This window comes from Zalophus californianus, chromosome 1 (assembly GCF_009762305.2).
Source record: "Zalophus californianus isolate mZalCal1 chromosome 1, mZalCal1.pri.v2, whole genome shotgun sequence".
In the NCBI taxonomy this organism is placed as follows: Eukaryota; Metazoa; Chordata; class Mammalia; order Carnivora; family Otariidae; genus Zalophus; species Zalophus californianus.
Window position 1 is genome coordinate 9,773,864 of NC_045595.1, and position 21,768 is coordinate 9,795,631.

Below are 21,768 nucleotides of genomic sequence, written 5' to 3' on the forward strand. Positions count from 1 at the left end.
AATATTTTAGAAGAGATACTTTTAGGGTAAGCAAATGTTGCGTTTCTCCTTGAAGTTTCACCCACTAATTTTAGCATTCATTGGTAGATCTTGCTTGCTGCAATTTTAACTGTGGTGTTTGTCTGATAATGATTTTTTATTTCCCTCATTCCTTCTATACTTATTAATTAGACATCTTCTATATGGAAGGGTGGTCTCTTTTCCCCTATTTTTATTCAATCATTTATTTATACCAGTATGGACTCATTGGTATTTATTTCTTTGGATCACAATGATCTTTTATTGTTAGGGTTTGTTTTAAGATTTTATTTATTTATTTGACAGAGAGATAGAGCACAAGTAGGCAGAGGGAGAGGGCGAAGCAGGCTCTCCGCTGAGCAGTGAGCTGGACGTGGGGCTCAATCCCAGAACCCTGGGATCACGACCTGAGCCAAAGGCAGCCGCTTAACCAACTGAGCCACCCAGGCACCCCATTAGTTTTGTTTTTTTTTTAAGTAATCTCTTTACCCGACATGGGGCATGACCTCAAGGCCCTGAGATCAAGAGTTGCATGCTCTACCCACTGAGCCAGTGAGGCACCCCATGGATCACAATGATCTTTTAAATCTCATAGCAGATTCCATCATCTACTAAAAACCTTCCAGAGACTTCCCTTTCTGCTTAAGAGTAAAATCCAGCTATCTTGCTTACCAACACTCCCTGCCTGGTTCCCAGTCCTTATCTGTCTTCCTTGGTTATTTTTTTTCCTTGCTCATTCCTGCTTTGGCCCAATTGGCCTTTTTGTGGTCTCTCAGTCATGCCACCCTCATCCCTCTGAAGGCTTTGTCTTCGCTGGAACATTTCTCTTCCTCACCTGCACAGGGCCCCTCTCTGACTGTCCCGGGCAGCCTTCTTTCTTCCCTTTGATTTCTAATCCTACCTGAAATTAGGTAACCGAATTCTTACTTCCTTGTAAATCTATTTCCTTGTTTATCACCTGTCTTGTTCACCAGCGCCTAGACCATAGTAGGTGCTCAATAAATATTTGTTGACTAAATGAATGCATGAGGCTGGAAGAATGTGAAGAGCAAGATCCATTCACTTCCTCCCTGATTATAGTCACAGTTGAGGTATACGCATGTCAGGTACTCAGGAGCACTACACTGTAAGGCTCAGTTTCATCCTGTGTAAAATGGACATAATAAAAGGACCTATCTGCAAAACTGTTGCAAAGATTAAAAGAGCAAACGCCACATGAAGACGACACTCCTAGCAGACATTCAACAATTACTATTACTGTCATCTGTAAAATGGGCACAACAGCGATCTACTACATAGAATTTTTGTAAGCTCAGAACCATGTCTAGTACATGTAAAGTGCTATATAAGCGATCGATGCTATCATCGATCATCATCATCATCATCATCATCATCATCATCATCCCACCAGGCCGCCCCCAGCCCATCTGAAAGATGTTTTCATTTAATCTCATTTTTTTTTCTTTGGCAAAGCCCTTTCCTCGGCCTGGCCGGGTGGCCCCAGGATACTCGCCAGGCCTCTGTGCATCCGGATAGGGCGCTGTGGGGACTCCGGCCGGTGTGAACTGGGGGCTCCGATCGCCCCGCCCACGGGCCTGGACCGCCCGCGGTCTCCATGGAAACCCACCAGCCACAGGGGGGCGTGACGCCGCCAAGAGGGATAGGGGCCTTCGCCTATCCGGTCAAAGTCATCTCGGCAAGGGGCGCAAACGGGGCCTCTGATGGGTGCGTCCTTGCGGAAAGGCGGGAATACGGCGGCGAACCACGGGGGTTGTACCATCTCTACCAGTCAAGGGCCGAGGTGGCTATGATGGACAGGCCTAGCGGGAAGAGGCCCCGAGTGCGGGCTTTCACCCAACCGACCGGCCTCAATGCCGAGAAAGGGCCAATGAGGAGGCGGCGGGGGTGGGACGAAAAGGCCGGTTGCTCCGGAAGTGGAGGGAGGGGGTGAAAATGGCGCCCAGCTCGAAATCGGAGCGGAACAGCGGGGCCGGGAGCGGCGGTGGCGGCCCCGGGGGCGCCGGGGGGAAGCGGGCAGCGGGGCGGCGGCGGGAGCACGTCCTCAAGCAGCTGGAGCGGGTCAAGGTAAGGCCTGAAGTCTGGGAGGAGCGCGCCGGAGGGTGGGGAGATGCGACGAGGGAGGCGGAGGGAGGGAGGGCGTTCGCGGGGTGAGGGGTTGGGGGCGGAGCCCCGGGGGAGGGGGCTCGGAGGAAGGGGGGCTGGGCGGGGCCCAGGGGAGAGGGCTTGGATGGAGGGGGCTGGGACGGGAGTTTGGATGGAGGGGGCTGGGGGCGGGGTCCCGGAGAGGGGGCTCGGATGGAAGGGCTGATGGGGGTGGCCGAGAAAGGGCTTGGATGGGAGGGGGTCGCTGGAGGAATAAGGAAGAAGGGGGCGATTCAGGGTCAGACTCATTTTTCCAAAACCCTGCTCCCATGGCCCCTCCGTTATGGAGCCTTCCCGCCCCCTTGGCGGAGCCCCTGGTACCGGCTTTGGGCTTCCTCTGCCTGGTGTTCCTCTCTGTGCCCCGGCTCTGACCACACGGGAGCTGGGAGTTCCTGTACCTGTGTCCGCCTCCCCCATTGAATGGGAGGGACCTCCTTGGAGAAAGCCTGGTCTTTCCCCTCAGATTGGGAGCTCCCTGAGCAGGGCTCTGTCTTCTCCATCAGACAGTAAACTCACAGCGTGCCAGCATATATCTCCCGCATCAGTTCGGGAGCTCTGGGAGGGCAGACACGTGAATCTGTTGTCAGGTCAGCAGCAATCTGGGCAGAACTGTATCCCTGTGGATAGGGGGAGCACCTTCTCCATTAGGCTGGGGACTCCGTGAGGGCAGCTCTGTGTCTCCTCCTTTTGACGAGGTCCTGGGGCAGGGACAGTCTCCGCCTTCAGCCTGGTTGTTCCCTGGGTTGGGCTGTGGCTCCACCCTTAGCTTGGAAGCTCCCTGGATAGGGATTGTGTCTCCACTGTCAGCCTGGGCCTCACCAACAGGGCTGTTCCATCAGACTGGGATCCCCTTGAGGAGTGGGCTGTCTCCCCCATCTGCTAGGGAGCTCCCCAGATAGGTCTCTTTCCCATCAGACTGTACTCTCTTGAGGGCAAGGCCAAGTATCTTACTCAGACTGGGCTCTAGGACTCAGGGTGCTCTCTGATGCCCTACTACGCAGCTTGTGCCCGCCTGCCCCCCCCCCCCCCCAAATCCTTCCTTGAAGTTTTTGGGATGAGGGAGTCGGTTAGAAGGCGGCTAGGTTAATTGAGAAGGGGGAATTGGGCAGGAATTGGAAGGTCGCTGGTCAGCCCCACTGTTCTGCCTCAGTGGGTCCCCAGCTGAAGCCAAGGCCGTCCCAAAGGTCCTGAGCACCCTTTGTGTAAGCTAGTGGGTCAGGGACAGGTGAGCTCAGTTGGTCAAGCCTCCTTAGGCGTCGAGGACACCCACAGGTCAGTGCACCATGAAGCAGCCTTCAGGAAGTCAGCCAGTGGCCCATTGTGACCAAGGGTGAATGGGGAACCTTCCTGGGGGTGGGGGGTGATACCATTGCTGGTCCTTAGAACCTGGGTGCTTGGGCAAGAGGGGCTCTGAGGCTGGAGAGATGTGGGGCCAGGAGGGTGGCATGGGTCCCTGGTGGAAGGGGAGGCTCAGGTGAGGCCCAGCTGATCTTCCCCAGCTATTCCGACCTTCCAGAGCTTGGACCACTCTTGACCGTCATGGTTATTAGGAAGTGGGCCTATGTGTCTGGGCCAGACCTTGGGGGTGCTAATCTGCTTTAGGTTGGGGGGGTGGTGGTGATGGTACCTCATGAGCCAGGGCCACCCCTTCCCCAGATCAGTGGGCAGCTCTCCCCTCGCCTCTTCCGGAAGCTGCCGCCCAGGGTCTGCGTCTCCCTCAAGAACATTGTGGACGAGGACTTTCTCTACGCAGGGTGAGGCTGCGTGAGGCTGGGCTGAGGTGGGGGAGGTGGCGGGGGAGCTGGGCGGAGGCGGCAGACCGGTCCTGACCTGCTCTTCTGCCCCCACCCCCACAGACACATCTTCCTGGGCTTTTCCAAGTGCGGCCGTTACGTTCTCTCGTACACCAGCAGCAGCGGGGACGATGACTTCTCCTTCTACATCTATCATCTCTACTGGTGGGAGTTCAACGTCCACAGCAAACTCAAGCTGGTAGGGCCGGGCCCAGGGCTGGGCTTTCCCTTCCGGCAGCATGACCAGCAGATCACAGCACCCCCGTGAGCCTCAACTTCCTCGTCAGTAAAGTGGAGAAATTCTACTCCAAGGGTCATTGTCAGTATTCCGTGTATTTGGTCAAACCACATGCAGTTGCCGTTTTTATAGTTGAAAGTGGGTAGATAGTGGCACTTCCGTGTGGTTCGACTCAGCAATCATGCCTGTCTGAGAAGGACATGGCAGGCTCAGGCCAGGTGGGACCCGTAGCTTTGCTAGCCCGTTCGCTTAACCCTGACTTTGATTCCTTGACCGCCCCCTTCCAGAAGGTGAGTGCAGTTACCCCAGTTTACACATGAGCTCGGAGAGGTGAACAGGTTTCAGGGTGGATTGGGCGTGGAACTGATGTGTCTGGCAGAGTCCCCTTTCTTGGGGCAGGGCTCTCCTCAGCTTCTGCCTGTGCCAGGCTGGCCTCCCTGGTTCCCCTCCTCGTAAGGGGAGCCTCCCCAGCCTGTCCTCAGGAAGGCGGAGGGGTATGGTATAGGAGCTGCTTGGGACTCCCTGGCTCGAGCCACCCCCCTCCCCAGAAAGGGTGCTCCTGCCAGCTCAGCCCCAGCTCCGATTCTAGCCCAGCATGGTGCAGCCTCGGGTCCCCTACGCCCCCCCACCCTACCCGCTATGACCGCATGCCGACCCTGAACCTGCTGCTCAGGTCCGGCAGGTGCGGCTGTTCCAGGACGAGGAGATCTACAGCGACCTGTACCTGACCGTGTGCGAGTGGCCCAGCGATGCCTCCAAGGTCATCGTCTTCGGCTTCAAGTAAGACTTGGGGACACGGAAGGCCTGGGGACCCGGGGAGGGTGGGGCGTGGACCAGGTTGCTGAAGGAGTGCCGGCCCCCAGCACCCGCTCGGCCAACGGGATGCTCATGAACATGATGATGATGAGTGACGAGAACCACCGAGACATCTACATCAGCACTGTGGCCGTGCCGCCACCAGGCCGCTGCGCCGCATGCCGGGAAGCCAGCCGGGCCCATCCAGGTGAGTGGCTGGGGGCCTCGGGGTGCGGGCTGCCTCCCTGCCCCACGGCCACGAGTGAGCCCGCGGGGCATGTGTTGCTACAGGCGACCCGAGCGCGCAGTGCCTGCGGCACGGCTTCATGCTGCACACCAAGTACCAGGTGGTCTACCCCTTCCCCACCTTCCAGCCTGCCTTCCAGCTCAAGAAGGACCAGGTGGTGCTGCTCAACACCAGCTACTCTCTGGTGGCCTGCGCCGTCTCAGTCCACTCGGCAGGTAGGCCCCCCGGTCTGATGATGGGCCTGGCGCCTGCTGGAATCTTCAGAGCCCCCAGTGCCCTGACCCCGAATGAGGTCTGGAGAGGCGAAGTCCCCTGTCCGAGGTCACTCGGCTGGAAAGCGGGAGTACGGACTCCAAAACTAGCCATGCTCCACCCCAGCTCTGTCTGCCGGCTCTGCCTACACCTGCCTCCAGTAGCCACTTGAAAGTGGCTTGCGTGATTAAGGAACTGAGTTTTTAATTTCAGTTAATTTTAGTTGAGTTCAAACAGCCACACGTGGCCGTGGCTACCATGCTGGGTGGCACAGTGCTCTTTTCAAAAATTTAAAATTTCAGGGAGTTGTTAGTGGACAGATGGCTGTCGTATGTCTTTGGGAATAGAAAAAGTGCCAGTGGAGATCACAAGGTGATGTCCCTTGACAAGGTGGCCAAAGTTAAGCTGGATGATGCTACCGGCTGGTGGTGATGTGCGGCCCCGGGGCCTCCCCTGCACTCTCGGGGCCGCAGGGCAGCAGTGTGACCACAGTCCTGCACCTGGGCATGTCCAAGGCTTTGGGGGCTGCCTGCTGTCCATCCCTGGGGATCAGGGAGGTGGGACAAGGCAGGTATTCTCTTGGATCAGCAGCCCCAGTTGGGTGCCCCGGCACGCATGTCCATGGAGCGTTGCCTTAAAGATGTGCTCCGATGCAAGAGAAACGGAAGGAGATCTATAACCAGATAATGATACCACTTACATATAAATTAAAAGTGTTCCGATTTTGCAAGAACCCAGTCAAATGAAGAGACCCCCGCTAACTACATTAAAATGGTTGCCCCTGGGAGAGGGAGGGGAGCGGATATGAAAAGAGAATTAAATGTATGTAACTGAGCCCCCACATCAACAAGGGCCAGGATGCCTTGTCCCCAGGCCCATCCAGGGGCCTCCTGACCCTGGCCGCCTGAGCCGCTGGGGGCAAGGCCCTGCCCCTCGTCAAGCTGTGAGCCCCCAACAAGCCGGGCCTAGCTGAGGCCCATACCCCCCGGGCCTGTGGCTATGGGTCCCTGTAGGAAGGGCCATGTGGGACACGACTCAGCTGTGCGCGTTCAAGGGTGAGGGGGGCACTGTCACCCATGTCTGTCACCTCACCATTTACGCAGAAGGGGAGTGAGTGTTGTCCCCGCTGGTGGACGGACAGCAGTGCATTGGTTCGCATCGTGTTGCAGCGTGACCTTGCGCAAGTTTCTCTCTGAGCCTCAGTCCTTCGTCTCTGAACTGGGAGGACACGGCCCCCACCCTCCCAGGATTGATTGTGGGGGGTCCCACGGAGGTGGTGCCCAGCTCCCGGTGCTGCTCGTTGAGTGCGTTAGGGCTGTCCGTGCTGCGCCCACATCCCCCAGGGGGGGTACCGGTCCCTAGTCAGGCAGAGACACATGGAGGCCTGGGATTTGGCTGCTGTGTGCCCAAGCCAGTCAGCTCCCGTCGGGGAGGATGCATGGCTGTGTAGTAAACTTCGCTTTTGTCACTCTCAGCCCCCCCAAGGGCAGGGAGTTTTGTGTCTTATTTGCTCATGTCCTTAGTGTGTGGCATTTGGTAGATGCTCAAAACTAAAGCCTGAACGAAAGTGTTGCTTATGTCCACGCGTGCATGTGTGTGTATAAGGCCTTTTTCCCTTCTGAGTGTTTCTGACTGATCTTTCAACATAGGTAAGTCTTGTAGAAGGGTCTCCTCAAGGTGGATTTCTAAGAACAGCCCCCCGGGGCAGTGAGGGCGGTTGGCAGTGTCCTAAACTTGACCTCGTCTGTTGATCACCCCCCACCTCCCTCTCTGGTTTTTGTTCCAGGCGAGAGCAGCTTCTGCCAAATCCTGTATGACCACACCACCTGCCCCCCGGCCCCTCCCAGCCCCCCTGGGCCCCAGAGCCCCGAGGTGCCCCCCGCCCTCCCCAGCCCCTGCCCTGAAGCGGCCCCCGCCCGGCCCCCCGGGGCCCCCGAGCCCTCGCCCGCCGTCGCCAAAGCCAAGGAGTTTGTGGCCGACATCTTCCGTAGGGCTAGAGAGGCAAGGGGGGGGGCCTTGGAGGAAGCCCGGCCGCCCCCCTGCCCGGGGCCATCGGGCAGCCGCTGCCGTCTGCCCTCGGAGCCCCTGGCCCCGGGCGGGGAGGCGGCACCCCGAGACAGCCCCCCTGCGGCTGAGGCGCCCGCCCCGGAACCTGGCTACGTCAACTACACCAAGCTATACTACGTGCTGGGCTCCAGCGAAGGGACGGAGCCGGAGGACGGTGAGCCGGGAACCCAACCCAGCGGGCAGGGCCGCCACCCCCTACCCCCCGCCCCCTACCGCTACTCCCACGTCCTGTTCCCTTAGAGTTCGAGGATGACAAGATCTCCTTGCCCTTTGTGGTGACTGATCTCCGTGGCCGTAACCTGCGGCCCATGCGGGAGCAGGCCGCTGTCCAGGTTGGTGCCAGTGGGGGTGGGGTGGGGGGGTGGGCGGCCCTCCCCCTGGGCAGTCTGCAGGGGTGGCAGTTGAAGCAGCCCTCCCCGGCCCGCTGCCCACAGGGTCAGTACCTGACGGTGGAGCAGCTCACACTGGACTTTGAATACGTCATCAACGAGGTCATCCGCCATGATGCCACCTGGGCCCACCAGTTTTGTTCCTTCAGTGACTATGACATTGTCATCCTGGAGGTGGGCCCCGGGGAGGGGGACAGGGCGGGCCCAGGGCCTCTCTGTTCTGGGCGTCACCTCAGTAGCTGTCCCTGTCATCGCTGCCCCTTCACCGCCACCACCTCCCCCAGGTCTGCCCGGAAACCAACCAAGTCCTCATCAACATCGGCCTGCTGCTCCTGGCATTTCCGTCCCCCACCGAGGAGGGCCAGCTCCGGTGAGCGAGTGGGAGCAGAGATGCCCCTCATCTGCACGGCAGGAGGCCACGCTCAGCTCCTTCTGCGGGGGTGGGCGAGTTGGGACGGGAGATGACTTCCCCTGCCCCCCAAAACTTGGACCGCGCACTCCATTACTGCTCCAAAGACAGAAGACCCTCAGGGTCGCCCGGGTCCCAGCTGAGGGACCCGTTGGTCCCATCCCTTTCTCCTTTGCCCCCCACCCCACTGCAGACCAAAGACCTATCACACCAGCCTCAAGGTGGCGTGGGACCTCAACACGGGCATCTTCGTGACAGTCAGCGTTGGCGACCTCACCGAGGTCAAGGGGCAGACCAGGTGAGGTGGGGCCGGGGCGGGGGGCCGGGGGCCGGGGTGCGTGGCCTGGGTGATGAGAGCCCTCACCCCCTTGCCCTCAGCGGCAGCGTCTGGAGCTCATACCGCAAGAGCTGCGTGGACATGGTCATGAAGTGGCTGGTGCCGGAGAGCAGCGGCCGCTATGTCAATAGGATGACCAACGAGGCACTGCACAAAGGTGGGCCCTGTGACCCGATGACGGTCAGGATCGAGGCCCTTCTCTGGTGCCATGCCCGGCCTAGAGCACGTGCGGATTCCTCAGTGTTCCTGAATGGAGTCTGCTGGCCGTGCTAGTGGAACTAGAGTGAGGGGAGGGCAGGCTCGGGGAGGACCGGGCAGGTGTGGCACCTGGGGACCCCCAGCCAGTGCATACACTCATTCAGCAGACCTCTACTGGGAGGCCGCTGGTGGGAGGCCCGCAGGATAACTCAGCAGGGTCGCTGCCTTCTGGAACCTTGTGGCCCAAATCAAGTCAGGGAAAGAGGCAGGCCCCCTCCCCTCAGCCTGGGCCTACAGACTCCATGGCTCCCTTCTGACCCTTCCCTGCAGGGTGCTCACTGAAGGTTCTGGCAGACAGTGAGCGATACACGTGGATTGTGCTGTGAGGGCCCGGCCGTTCTGGACACTGACTCCAACTACCTCCGTGGCCTGGGAGCCGGCCGCCTTCCTGGCAGCCTCTCCCCGGCTGGCCGGCCGACCGATGACCTGCCGACCGACGAGACGACCGACTGCCGGGGCCGGCACTCGTGTTAGGCTGCGGGGAAGGGGGCTGGGCGGGGCAGCCCCTGGTGGCCTGAGAGTCCGGACGCTTCTTATTTATGCCTATTTAAGTTGGGAAGGGGCAGAGGGAGGGAGCCCCCTGCCCCCCCCCAGCCTCAAGCGCCCACCTTCACCCTGCGCTGGGCACAGGCCCTTGCTCTCTGTGCATCTGCCCCTTTCCTTGGCTACAGGTGTGGACATTGCCCCCCAGGGAGGCCGAATGGACCCCCTTTCCCTGCCCGCCCCAGCCTCCCCCCGCCTGAGGTGGCACACCTCGTGGCCATCCCCTCCCCCACCCGTCGTTCCCCTTCATGTAATAAATGTTTTATTTCTGAACCTTGAACTCCCCCTTACTGCCGCTCGAGGCCCAGTCAGAGCCCCGGCCCCAGGGCCCCGCGACTCAGCAGCAGCCACATAGCACAGCGGAATTTATTGTGTTTTAAGAAAGACTACAAAAAGGTAGAAAACAGCTCGGCACACTAGACTACCACACGCGTGGACACTTTCACGGCCAGGAGGGGGGGGGGCCCCGAGGGAGTGGGGAGGGGACATGAGGGGCCACCCCAAAAGCTGTAGCACGCGGAGCACACAAAATAGTGATTTTTATACAATAGGTCCGATCTTTTTTTGTCTTTTTTTTTGTCTTTTTTTTTTTTTTTTTGCTTTTTGCCATAAACATCTATCTCACAGGTTGAAGACACTGAGAAAACCGGAACAGATAAGGCCATGATGGTTGGAAAAAAACCAACAAGTTACCAACTCCGCTCAGGCGGCTCACAAATCGCACAATAGTCATGTGGGGGGCGGGTCGCACTGCACGGAGGAGAAGCACAGTCTCCCGGGAGAGAAGGAGCACAGAGGTTCCATTACAAACCAGAGGCGGGTGGCCTGGGACGCCGGGGTCTTGGATCTGAGGGAACCGAGCCCCCAGCCGGGGCCGGGACAGGCGCGGGCACTTCTGGGCCCCACTGCCAGCAGCAGGCCCCTCTGGACTCCCACGCCCAGCCCAGCCTGCTGCTCTTTGGAAGCTGGAGGCCGTGCCCCTGGCCGCCCTCCCCTCAACCAGGCCGGGACAGTGCCCTCCTCGAGGGCTGCGGGGCAAGGGAGGGCCCAGCTCTGGAGAAGATGCGACACCCACGGCTTTAATTGCACTTATACCAAGGAGTGGGGAGCGGTGGGGTTGCTGGGGGAGGGGTCCCGGGGCTGCTGCTGACAGTGGGGGTCCCCAGGTGATGCCCACCTGTGCCCACCTGGGGCTCAGGGTTGGGCCCGGGACAGACTGTGCAAAGCCAGCGAGCTGAATAAGTTAACAGTTCCACAGGGGAGGGGGGCCTGCCTGCCTGCCCCCTGGGGTGGCGGGAGGGTGGGGCTGGGGGAGGGAGATGCTGAGGCCTTCGGGGCCAAGGAGCCTAGCTGGCTGTCCCATGGGGCACCTGGGCACGGCGGCGGGTTCCTTAAGGCACGTCTTTTGTGTCAGTTTGCAGCTGCGGCTCCGCCCGGCCCTGCGATTGTGCCGGCCCCACTGGGGGCAGGGACCCCCTAGTCTTCCCTGTCTTGGCGGCCCCCTCCCGGCCCGAGGCTGGAACGGTGACAGCGAAGCCACAGAAGCTGTGAGGGACCCTGGCGTGGATGGGCGGTGGGGGCGGGCGGGCGGGCGGGGAGGCGGGGCGGGGGAGGCCGCGGGCTTAGCTGGAGGGCAGCGCCTGCACGAAGAGGCCACGCGCGTCTGTCCGTGCCAGCTTGGCCGGCGGCTCCAGAGCATCAGGGCCCAGCGCGGGCGACTCGCCGCCGGCCGCCAGCGAGATGTCCTGCGGCAGCTCGTCCTCGCTCTCCTCCTCCTCTTCCTCCTCCTCGTCTGGGGCACACAGAGCAGGCCCGACTCAGCGTGGCGTCTCCTCCATCCCCACCGCCCCGTCTGCCGCTCCTTGGGCTGGGGCCCACGCTAGGGGACACGCCCCGCCTACCTTTGTCCGGGTCAAGGGGGTTCAGCGAGGTGGTCAGGTTGGCGAACTGCAAGGAGGCAAGACAAGGGGTGAGGGTCCCGCCGAGGGGCGCCCCGCCCGCCCTCTCAGCGCCCCGCCGCGCGCACCTCGCCCATGACGGCGATTGGGGTCTCGCCCTTGGCCTGGGCCACGCGGTGCTCGATCAGGTAGTACATGTACTCGTCGTAGAGCAGCCGGATGAGATGGAAAGAACCAAAGCTGGCAGCGCTGCGCAGGGTCAGGTCCCGGATCACCATGGAGCTGTGGGCGGCGGCGGAACGGAGGCCATCAGGCCCGGTGCCGCCCCTCGCCAGCCTTCCGTGCCTCAACGACGCCCCCCTCCGCCCAACACGCGCCAGCAAGCCCTGCTATCCCGGTCCGGCCCCGCCCTGGCTTTCCCAAATGCGTCCATCAGTGAGAGCATAGGGTCCTCACCCCGCCCACCGCCAACAGGGACCTCCGCCCTGGTGAAAGGGAACCCGAGCCACAAGGAAGCGGGATCTTCTCTGGTCCCAAATCCTGCAAGGAGGCGGGGCCTCCCCGATCCCATTTTGGCCGGCCCCCCGGAGAGGAGGAGCCGCCCCAGAGGCCCCGCCCCCAGAAGGAGGGCCGCCCCGCCCCTTCCCACCGGGATCTCGCGGAGGCGGAGCCAGAGCGCACCTGTAGAAGGACCACTTGAGGAGAAAGAGCTTGGCGGCCTTGGGGAAGCCGGCACTGCCCTGGTAGGGCTTGAGCACCTGGCTCACGACGCCGTCCAGCCAGGCCGCCCACTGCTCCAGTGAGTTCTGCTGCTGCAGGGTCACCTTGAAGTCCTGCTCCAGCCGCTGCACCACGCGGTCCTCGCAGCGGCACACCCACGAGGCCTGTTCCTGGAGGACGGCCGGCAAGTGCCCGCGGCTCAGCCGCCGCCCCGGGGCCGCGCAGCCCTCACCCGCGCCGCTCCGCGCTCACCGGCCCTGTCCTGCGCTCACCTGCACGTTGGCGAAGTCCACGCGGTTGAGGTCGCTCAGCATCTGGTTGATCTGCGCGGTGTTCTGCAGCACGGCGCGCGCTGCCTGCGCCAAGTGGTTGAGCGACGTGTAGCGTCGCAGTGTCTGCGCGAAGGCGCCGGCCGCTGCCACCTGCGGGGCCGGATGTGGCAGGTGGCGGATGTGCGCGTGGACGGTGCGCTTCCCCCCTCCCCCCATCCCCTGCCCCATCCAGGGCAACTTCTCTGAGCCTTTCCTTGTCCTAAAAGGGAGGGATGTACCTCGTCGCTTTTGTTGGGAGATCAAGCGGTCGGGATTTTCAAACTTCGGGTGGGCACCCGAAGTATGGGACAAAAAAAAATTTTTTTTTCCAATATAATGTGTCTGACCAGCATTATTATTTTTTTTTAATGAAAGGACGCAAGAGAAATTCTCAGAGGGTACTGCCCGGAATGTCAGGTTAGGGAAGGTGGGGTGTTGTCCATCTTGGTCATTGCTGTGCTCCCAGCATGGGGAACCATGCTGGCACACAGTAGACGCTGAATAAATGCGTGCTGAATAAATGAATACATTTATTCATTTTCTTCATTGGATCCAACTTCTACTCCTTCCACCTCTCCACTCCTCACCCCCTGTCCAGTGCACCCAGGAGTAATGCTTCAGATGCCCAGTTCCATATAACTGTCTCCACATTTTAAAGACAATGAAAACCCCCTTTTCTTCCTTTTATTTTTATTTTATTTATTTTTCTTCCTTTTCTTCCTTTTATTTTTTTTGCTCAAGAGCAAGCACATCACATCTAATTCCTCACATCAGAGTAGTAAGTGAATATGCAGCATTGATGAAGAGGGCTATTATTATTCTGTTCCCTTATGTTTTTTTTTTTTTTTGCTTCAGCTGTCTGAAAAGAACTACTTCGAGTTGCGTTTGGTTTTTATTTTTTAAGATATCATATTGTGTACAAAAACACCACAAAGGGGTTGTGTTTCAGAAGTGGGTACCTGAGGAGGCTGGTTTGTTCCTAAAGCTCACTCTGAGGGAACACGCGTGGGGACAAATTCTATGGCCTCTATCAGGGAGAGGAGACCAAGGCCCCCAGCCCTCAGTTCCACAGCCAGGTGGCAGGATCTGGGCTGTGCACCCAGGCTGACCGCTCAGCCCCCTCCCCGTGAGCCTGTGCCCAGGAGCCCCTTCACACCCTCACCTTCACACGCAGCATCTCCTCAGGGATGTTCACCATAGCATGGGTGAGCCAGCTCTCCAGGCTCTTGGCAAAGTTCCGGATCGCTTGGGTCAAGGCACCTGCGGGTGGCAGCAGGGGCTGATCAGGACTGTGGTGGGTGGGGATGGGGAGGGCAGTGGGGGGGTGGCTGTCCTGCACTCACTGGGAATGGGCCGCAGCACGTCAGGGATGAGGATCTCCACCAGGCCCTGGTACAGCACGTTGTCACAATGCTTGGTCCACTGCAGCACTGGCTCAAACTTGGAGAGGAGCACCAGGCTGGCCTTGGGCAGCCGCTTCTCAGCCTCATCATGCCTGTGGACACCCACCCCACCCCCGAGGTCAGGCTGACACGGGCCCCGATGCCCCCGGGGTCAGATGGGGATCTTATACCTTGCACATCGGGCACAGGCACCCACCCACTGCAGGGAGGAAATGGCTTAGCGAGGCATGCTATCCCAAGCACTGAGTGTCAGACTGATACACAAGCACTGAAGTGGGGGTCAGGAGGTCATGTGCACCCCACAAACTGTAAGGGGTCAGGCAGATACCCCCCTTCCACCTGAGGTCCGAGGTCTGGCTACCCCAGCCCTGGGCGCTGACTCTCACCGTGCCCGCCCTCCTCTCCCTCCTCCCCATCCCCCCCCCCCCCCCCCCCCCCCCGAGGGACTCACACAGCCAGCGGAGGCGCCTCGTTGGGCTGGCTGAGGTTGTACCTCCAGAAGGTTTTCCACAGCGTCTCCACCAGGGTGAACTGTAGGTTCACCATGACGTCGACAATGGCCTGTTGGGGAGGCTGGGATGCTCAGGGACATGGTGGGGGTGGGAGGGGGGGCGGGCAGCATGGCTTTCCCTCGCCCCTGCCCACTCACCCAGCTGCCCTACCTCACAGTGTTCCCGGTACAGGACCTGAAAGGCCTTGATATCCCCGGGCCCGATGCCCTCGGGGAGCACTTTGCCCTGGAGGTCAAGCTCTGAGAAGTCAGGGAGACTCCTCGAGGCATCTGGAGGCAGGAGGGGACACCATGAGGCCCTTTATCCTCCACCTGCCTGCCCCCCCGCCAAGGCTCTCCCTGGGATCTTATCAAGTTGTCACTTTCCTCCCAAGCAGGGGTCCCCCCCTGGGCAGTGGGGAATGAGGCAGCTCCGGGAAGGCAGATGGAACCAACTGCACGCTCTCCAGAGGCCTCAGACCCCGGCCCGGACGCCGCCCCATGGGCCAGGGTGCTCTCACCCAGGAACTGCTGGTACTGCTGGACCTGGGCGCTGATGTCGGACAGCCCGGTGGCCTGCTGTGGCCCCACGGCCACACCGTTGGTCATGCCCTCCATCTTCTGGATGGGCTTGAGCCTGGAGAAGGGGTAGGGTTGGGGCACTGAGACAGGCCAGCACGCCCCTCCCCACCCGCCAGCACAAGGTCCGGCTCCATCCTCCTACCTCTGCTTCTGCGAGAAGGGCTGGCCCCGCATGGCCATGTGCTGCTGGTCCTCCATCAGCCGCAGCAGGGGCGAGCTGGCTTTGATGCGCAGGCCGTAGTAGTGGTATTTGGAGTTGCCCCTGAGAGGGAGGCAGAGGCTGAGAACTGGGCTGGGGGGTCTCCAGTTGTCCACTGGGGACCTTCACATCACACCTGCCTCCCCCTGCCTGGAGGCCAAACAGCCTGGGGCAAGACCCATGTTCCACGGAGCCAGGGGTGCTGTGCTGGGGAAGGGCAGGGGCTGTGGGTGCCAAGAGAGGTCCCCATATGCCAGCTGAGTTCTGAGAAGACAGGGCCAGCCTCTGGGGCACTCCTCGACCTCCGATCCTGACACGGGGCAGGAATCAGCAAGTACTTGTTGACTACTAGTTATAACAACTTGCCAGGCACTGTTCTGAGCACTTAGCATGTGCAAATGCCCGTGTTCCTTATCCCCGTCCTCTGAAGGGTGCTCCTGGCACCCTCCGGGGACAGAGGAAGAAACTGTGGCACAGAGAGACGCAGTACTTTGCCCACGGGTTATGCACATGTAAGTGAATGAGGGGACACTTAAGCCGGGAACTGGACCCGAGAGAGAGGAGCAGGGCTCACCCCAGGGAGGTGTGAGGGTTGCAAAGGAGAAGAAGGGAAGGGTGGGTTCAGGGGATGGCCCCTTGTTCCTTCCCACATGAATTCAGACTTGAAGGCGCTGATTAAAGCACCAACCGTGTGCAGCTCCCGCACTCTCAAGGTACGTGCATCTCGGCACTGGAAGCCAGATCAGCAACGAGAAGCGACACAAAAGCCACGTGGGATGGTGCTCCGCGGTAAGGAGGGGAAGCAAGCAGGGAAGGGGGTGGTGGCGAGTGTCAGGGAGGTGGCAGGTGGGAAGGCTTCAGGTTCAGTTAAGGGGGCCGGGGGCATTGGAGTAAGGAACCGGGGAAAAGTGCAGGAAGGAGAAGGCAGAGCTGGTGCAAAGGCCCTGGGGTGGGTGTGCGTGGCTGCCAGAGGCAGGGGCCAGTGGGGCTAGAGCAGACTGAGCGAGGGCATGAGGGTAGCCCCGGCCCTGGAGAACTTGGGGTGGGGGCGGGCCTTGTGGCTTCAGGGAGGTGGGTGGCCCACCTGGTGCCAAGCCGCCGGGTGCGCAGGCCCATGAAGACAGAGCGGATGAGCTTGCCGAAGGAGGCGGCGTTGACAGGCTCCAGCTTCTGCTCCTGGCAGTGCAGCAGGTAGTGGCAGTAGAGCGTGCTCCGCGGCAGGCTCACCCCCTCTGCTGTTTCATAGTTGTCCAGGAGCCACTGAACCTGCGGCCACACCGGGGACAGACAGCACCAGGAATCACTGCACTTTCTCGGGGACTCCCTGCGAAGGGCTCTCTGTACCTATTTCCAACTGTGATCCTGACACCACGGGGGTGGGGGTGGGGAATGGGACTGAACCTCATGGAATTCTCTAGAACTGCACTGTCCAATGTAGCTGCCACCAACCACATACAGCTATTTAATTTATACTGAGTGGAAGAAGCCAGTGTCAAAAGGTCATGTGGAGGATGATTCATAGAACATTCTCAGAATGACAGCATTATAGAAATGGGGAACGGATTCATGGTTGCTGGGGGTTAGGGATGCCGAGAGGGAGCAGGGCGGAGGTTACAATGAAGGGGGAGCAGGAGGGCGATCTTTGAGGCAATGGAACGGTTCTGCACCTTGACCGTAGTGGTGGTTTCCCAAATGCGTACCCATGATAAAAAGATACAAGTAGACAGCCACACTGTAGCAAGCCCAGTTTCCTGGTTCAATACTGTACTGCAGTGGGGTAACCGGGTTGGGGGGGGGCACAGGATCTCCCTGTACTATTTTTGCAACTTCCTATGAGTCTATGATTATATCAAAATAGTTTACAGAAAAACAAACGCAACTCAGTTCCTTGGTGACTCCAGCCACATTTTAGGTGCTCACTAGCCACATGTGGCCAGAGGCCTCTATACTGAACAGCACAGACAGAATATTTCCATCACTGGAAAATGTTCTACAGCACAGCACTGTTCTAGAGAAGCACGTTTGCAAACTTCGGGTAAGGACGCGTTACAGGGTCATGAAACCAGTTAGGTGGGTCACAGCCAGCATTTAAAAAAATAGACTAGAAGCCGGGCTGCATGGGTGTTTAAGGGAGGAGGGCCTGCTTGCTTTCTGAGAAAGCTTCTGTCTTGATTATGTGGTCCAGGATGGTCAAAGGGCGGTAGTTCAAATCACCCCAGACCCCAAGCTCCAAGAGGACAAGGACCACCACGGGACCACCAGGCCCTGACCCGTCCACAGTCACGAGCCAGTGAGGGGCCCTCCCCAAGCAACTGCATACAGCCCACGTCTGGGCAGAGAGAGGTCATCTCGCTGCCTTCCAGATGCACAAAGAACCTTGCTCAGGGCAGCTCCCTCCATGCTGGTGCCTGCCTCTCCCACCCCTTGCTCCATACCCACCATCCTCAGTTTTATACAGTCACAGGAGACAAGCCTCTTGGGGCACTGCTCTAACAGCTTCATACATGTTAGCTGAGGCCCAGAGAGGTGAGTAACTTGTCCGAGGCTACCCAGCAAGGATTTGATCCCAGAATATCTGCATCTGAGGACACTGATGCAACGGTTGCGGTGGCTGATGGTGGCAACTGATCCCCCCCCCCAGCCCCCCCTCCTCCCACTGCGGGCCTCTGCTGGGGCCCGAGTTGGTACTTACGGTGGCTGGCGAGGCACGGGTGGTGTGGGAGTAGGACTGGCTGGCACTGCCCAGCATGTAGCCGCCCTGGATCACATAGGTGCCCGCTCCGCCGCCGCCGCCGCCGCCCCCCCCGCCGCCGCCTCCCCCGCCGCCGCCTCCCCCGCCGCCGCCGCTGCCACCGCCGCCGCCGCCGCCGCCGTTGCTGGCCCCAGCCCCGCTGCTGGTGGAGCTGCCGACCACCTGGCCGCCGGACACGTACATGGGCACGGAGCCGCTGCTGACCACCGCCTGGGAGGTGGCGGGTGTGCTGACCTGGGCGGTGGTGCCTGCGGCCTCGTAGTAGCTGGCACCCGCTGTCTGGGTGTACAGCGGCGTCTCCGGGTAGGGGTAGGTACTGGAGCGGCTGAGACAGAAGCAGAGGGAGGAGTCAGAGAGCCAAAGGGTCCGACGGGTCCGAGGGAGGGGGCTCCTGCAGGGTGGGGAGCGGGGAGCAGCAGCCCCCGGCGCAGCCAACAGTCAGCCACCTATGCCGGACCAGGCACCCCCTCCCCAGTGCCTGGTGGGGCACAATTTCTCATTTAACCGTCCAAGTGGCCCCTGGCATGGGAGTCCACATCTCAGATGTGAAGAAGCCAAGACAGAACGGCTAGGTCACTTGGAAGAGGCCACACACTTCAGTCAATCCAAGAAAAAAAGACTGAGTACCTACTGTATGCTGGACACTGTTCTAGGCACTGCAGACCCAACGGTGGGTAAGACAGAGGAGGCCCTGCCTGGGGGTTAATGTGTTGGTGGGGACGCCAGAGGAGAAGCAAGCACAAAGGTCAATCAAGGGCACTGCAGAAGGTGGGCCATGCCCAGGTGGTAAATGAGGCAGGAAGAGGGTGCTGGAGAATGGGAGGGGGCTTCTATTTCTACATCCAGTGGCCACCCTGGGGAGCCACTCAGCGATGACTTTTGGAGTGCAGAGGCATGTCCCTTTGAGACAGTGACATATCGTGCCCTGCAGCCTTCTCCTCAGGCCATCCCGGGACCTGAGTCAGAGGATGCAGGCGTGAGGCTGAAGTCGTCGCAAGAGAGGGAAAATGGGTCCACCTTTAGAGGAATGTTAAGTGAAAGATGACAGGATCCTATGGACGGGTGACAGAGAAAGAGGAAGGTCCTGCCAAAGAAGAAGCTCCAGAACATTCTGTCAGGTGAATGGAAGAGGTGGGGAAAAGTTAAGGATCCAGACAAAAGTAGGGATTTCCGGAAGAGGGGGCGATGAGGCCCTATTTCATATCTCCGTCTGCATCCGTGGTGGTGGAGGCCCCATGGAGGGTGGCAGGTGTCTCACAAGACAGCGTGGGGCACAGTTTTGATTTCAGAGCCCTCTTTACATATTAGTGACTAAAAATAACATCAAATGTTAGAAATCCAAAAAGGAAGCAAGGCCTGCCTCAGAAGGCACTGTCGGAAGTCTCCTGAAGGAAGCAGGGGAGGGAGGCAGCAAACAGAGGGATGGGGGGTGGGGGTAGGGGGGGATGGCGGGAGGTGTGGTCACCTAGGTGAGCCCCCTGCCTCATGGACACCAAGATGCAGCTCTTGATCAAAGCACCCTGGTCCACGTGACCATAAGTGGCACTGAGCGGCACCAGGCAGGGACCACAGACGGCCCAGCCCAGCCCAGCGCCCCACATGCAAAGCATGCTCCAAAAATGTGGCTTCGGTAACTATTTGCTGAATGACTGACTGAATGGGTGCGTCTCTGGACACGGCCTGGACAGAGCCACGGACAGAGGAGCAGGGCCTGTGGCTTTGGCCAGGGTGGGCACCCAGACTGCCGAAGGGCTGAGAACCCAGTAAAAATCCACCACAAGAGAGAGACAGAAGACACAATGCCGCTAACAACTTCGCACGGCAGAAGAATCTGACGGCAATGATGGGCTACGTGTGATCACACATACTAATCACGGAGGGAAGAATTCAAACAGAAGCAAAGGACAGATGCTACCAGGGGAGGCAGAAGGAGCCAGCATGGCACCACAAGGCCAGGGCTTGTGCCTCAGCTCTGCTTCTAACACCCCTGGAGGCCCTAGGGGGCCGCACTCTTTTCCGGAATGCCCTCTGTGCTCCCTACCCACTCTGGCCAACTGCAAGGCTAAGAGACTGGCAGCACCGGAAATAAATCAACAGAACTATGGGGTAGCTGGATGCCATGGACCATGACTCAGGTGCCAGGGTCATGCCCCCTGGGATCTGCCACAGCATCATGACTCAGGGACCGAGATGCTCTAGGAGCGAATCCCCAGCATCATGCCCGCATGGGACAGGGGTGGGGATGTAAGAAAAAAAAACCAACAACAGACAAATGTAAAGAAAACCAATGAAAACTTCCAAAAATTAAAACAACAATCACTTAATCCTGGAATTATTACTACAGACAATGGGAGGCGGAAGATGGTGTGCGGAGGGTCCTGGACAAGAGGGAGCCAGAGCTGGCTTGAGGGCAGGCCTGGGGCATGGCATCTGCCCGGTGTGGCACACGGTCATGCCGCAGTGTGTGTGTGTGCAGCGGCAGGGAGCAGGGGTCACCCCAGTGTCAGCCGGGTGGGCACTGGCTACGTCGTTCATGCTCCATCTGCACAGTGGGGCACCACGCAGCTGTTAAACAGGGTGACTGGGGGACCGCTCAGAGAAACTCGCAAGAGCGTCAAGATACACAGCTGGGGGAAGAAATAAGGGACAAACACTCGGCCTGTTTCTGCACAAAAAAGGGGGTAGTTTCTATTCTCAGAGTATCTCTGGGAGGAAACAAAGAAACAGGTCACAGCACCCCCTTTGGAGCAGAGTTGGGGTCAGCAGTGAAGACTTCCTTTTCACTGGTAACATTCCCTCTTACTTAAAAAATTCTGTCTTGTAAAAATTAAATTTTCTTTTTCCTTTTCTAAAAACCAGGCCCATCTGACTCCAAAGCCCTAATTGATACTGGGATGCCTGTCCCAAGCTGTGAGGGTCCCCTCTGCTTTGCCCCTGCCAGATGGCTGCTGGCTATCCTTGGGAAGCACCCACCACCTGTCACCCGAGGCCCTGAAGTCTGGCTGGTCTGCTTGGGGCTCGGACTCAGGCCTCAAGTCCTAGCAGGGTCCTGGGCAGACCTAGGTCTCACCTCCTGTCCCCTCCCCCAGCCCTCTGCCCACTCACATGGCACTGGCCGTGTAGCTGGCGTCACCACCCTCCACATACTGCACTTGGCTGGAGTACACGTGTGGGACAGGCACCTGCTGAAGCTGCTGCACCTGGTGTGGGAGGAAGGGCACACAGAAGGTCAGGGGTGGGCCCACTCCTCTGCCTCTGTCTCTAAAGGGCTGGTGGCTGTCCAAGCTCGCAAGGACACCTGGCTCCCCGGCTGGAAGGTTGCATTTCTGGGCTTTCTGGACACATCCTGGACAGGGCCAGGGGTCAGAGACCCAGGGACTGCAGTCTCGGCCAGGGCTGGGGATGAGGTGAAGCTATGTCAGGAGAAGCCGGGACTCTGTGCTTAGGCTGGGGACAGCAAGAGTGGGGCCTGAGGTGAGGAGGGCTGAGGGACCCAGAGTCCTACTGTGGGTGTGAATGTTGGACCCCAGGAGTAGAGCCAAGCACTGGGACAAGGCTGTCGCTAAAGCTAAAGTTAAAGCCGGAGCCTGAAACTACGTACAAACAGGGCCTCAGGGGTGGAGCCTGCATCAAGGGAAGGATCCCTGTCTGCAGGGGCGGGGCCTGGAAACTAAGTACAGGATGTTAGGGGCGGAGTCAGAGGTCAGGGGTGGGGCCCCGGTTTGGGGGACGGAACCTGGAATGACTGACAGGGCCTCAGGGGCGGGACCTGAATTTCCCACCCCATCCCCCCACCCGTCCGTGGGAGCGGAGCCTGGGATCTGGAACCCGCCTTGGGGGTCGGGGTGGGGTCAGAGGCGGGTCCCCAGACTGGGCCGGCCGAGGTGGGGTTGAGGGGGCTTCA

General features: G+C 59.6%; 2 protein-coding genes across 12 annotated transcripts in view; one reads left to right on the plus strand and one right to left on the minus strand.

Annotated features, from left to right (window-relative positions):
• Nucleotides 1–1,691: 1,691 nt before the first annotated feature.
• On the plus strand, nucleotides 1,692–10,235 carry DCAF15 (DDB1 and CUL4 associated factor 15). 2 transcript variants are annotated; one of them, XM_027583997.2, is made up of 13 exons: nucleotides 1,697–2,103; nucleotides 3,838–3,935; nucleotides 4,038–4,173; nucleotides 4,886–4,992; nucleotides 5,076–5,215; nucleotides 5,299–5,469; nucleotides 7,293–7,727; nucleotides 7,814–7,905; nucleotides 8,008–8,136; nucleotides 8,247–8,332; nucleotides 8,565–8,669; nucleotides 8,750–8,865; nucleotides 9,237–10,235. In XM_027583997.2, exons 1-13 carry the CDS (start codon nucleotides 1,972–1,974, stop codon nucleotides 9,290–9,292), a joined length of 1,803 nt encoding a protein of 600 aa, XP_027439798.1. In that variant the 5' UTR covers nucleotides 1,697–1,971; the 3' UTR covers nucleotides 9,293–10,235. The 2 variants fall into 2 exon arrangements, with proteins under 2 accessions (XP_027439799.1, XP_027439798.1); XM_027583998.2 differs by lacking the exon at nucleotides 8,008–8,136 and having other exon boundaries at nucleotides 1,692–2,103.
• RFX1 (regulatory factor X1) overlaps nucleotides 10,053–21,768 on the minus strand; it is a 31,403-nt gene continuing 19,687 nt past the window's right edge. For all 10 annotated transcript variants that reach the window (XM_027583991.1, XM_027583989.1, XM_027583985.1 and 7 more), the window contains 14 exons: nucleotides 20,970–21,064; nucleotides 17,805–18,189; nucleotides 16,197–16,378; nucleotides 15,056–15,175; nucleotides 14,853–14,968; nucleotides 14,504–14,622; nucleotides 14,293–14,402; nucleotides 13,782–13,933; nucleotides 13,601–13,698; nucleotides 12,400–12,549; nucleotides 12,089–12,297; nucleotides 11,536–11,689; nucleotides 11,411–11,456; nucleotides 10,053–11,301 (listed from right to left, as the gene is read on the minus strand). In XM_027583991.1, coding sequence (XP_027439792.1) covers nucleotides 11,132–11,301; nucleotides 11,411–11,456; nucleotides 11,536–11,689; nucleotides 12,089–12,297; nucleotides 12,400–12,549; nucleotides 13,601–13,698; nucleotides 13,782–13,933; nucleotides 14,293–14,402; nucleotides 14,504–14,622; nucleotides 14,853–14,968; nucleotides 15,056–15,175; nucleotides 16,197–16,378; nucleotides 17,805–18,189; nucleotides 20,970–21,064 — 2,106 coding nt within the window. In that variant the 3' untranslated portion in view covers nucleotides 10,053–11,131. The remainder of the gene's footprint in view (nucleotides 11,302–11,410; nucleotides 11,457–11,535; nucleotides 11,690–12,088; nucleotides 12,298–12,399; nucleotides 12,550–13,600; nucleotides 13,699–13,781; nucleotides 13,934–14,292; nucleotides 14,403–14,503; nucleotides 14,623–14,852; nucleotides 14,969–15,055; nucleotides 15,176–16,196; nucleotides 16,379–17,804; nucleotides 18,190–20,969; nucleotides 21,065–21,768) is intronic.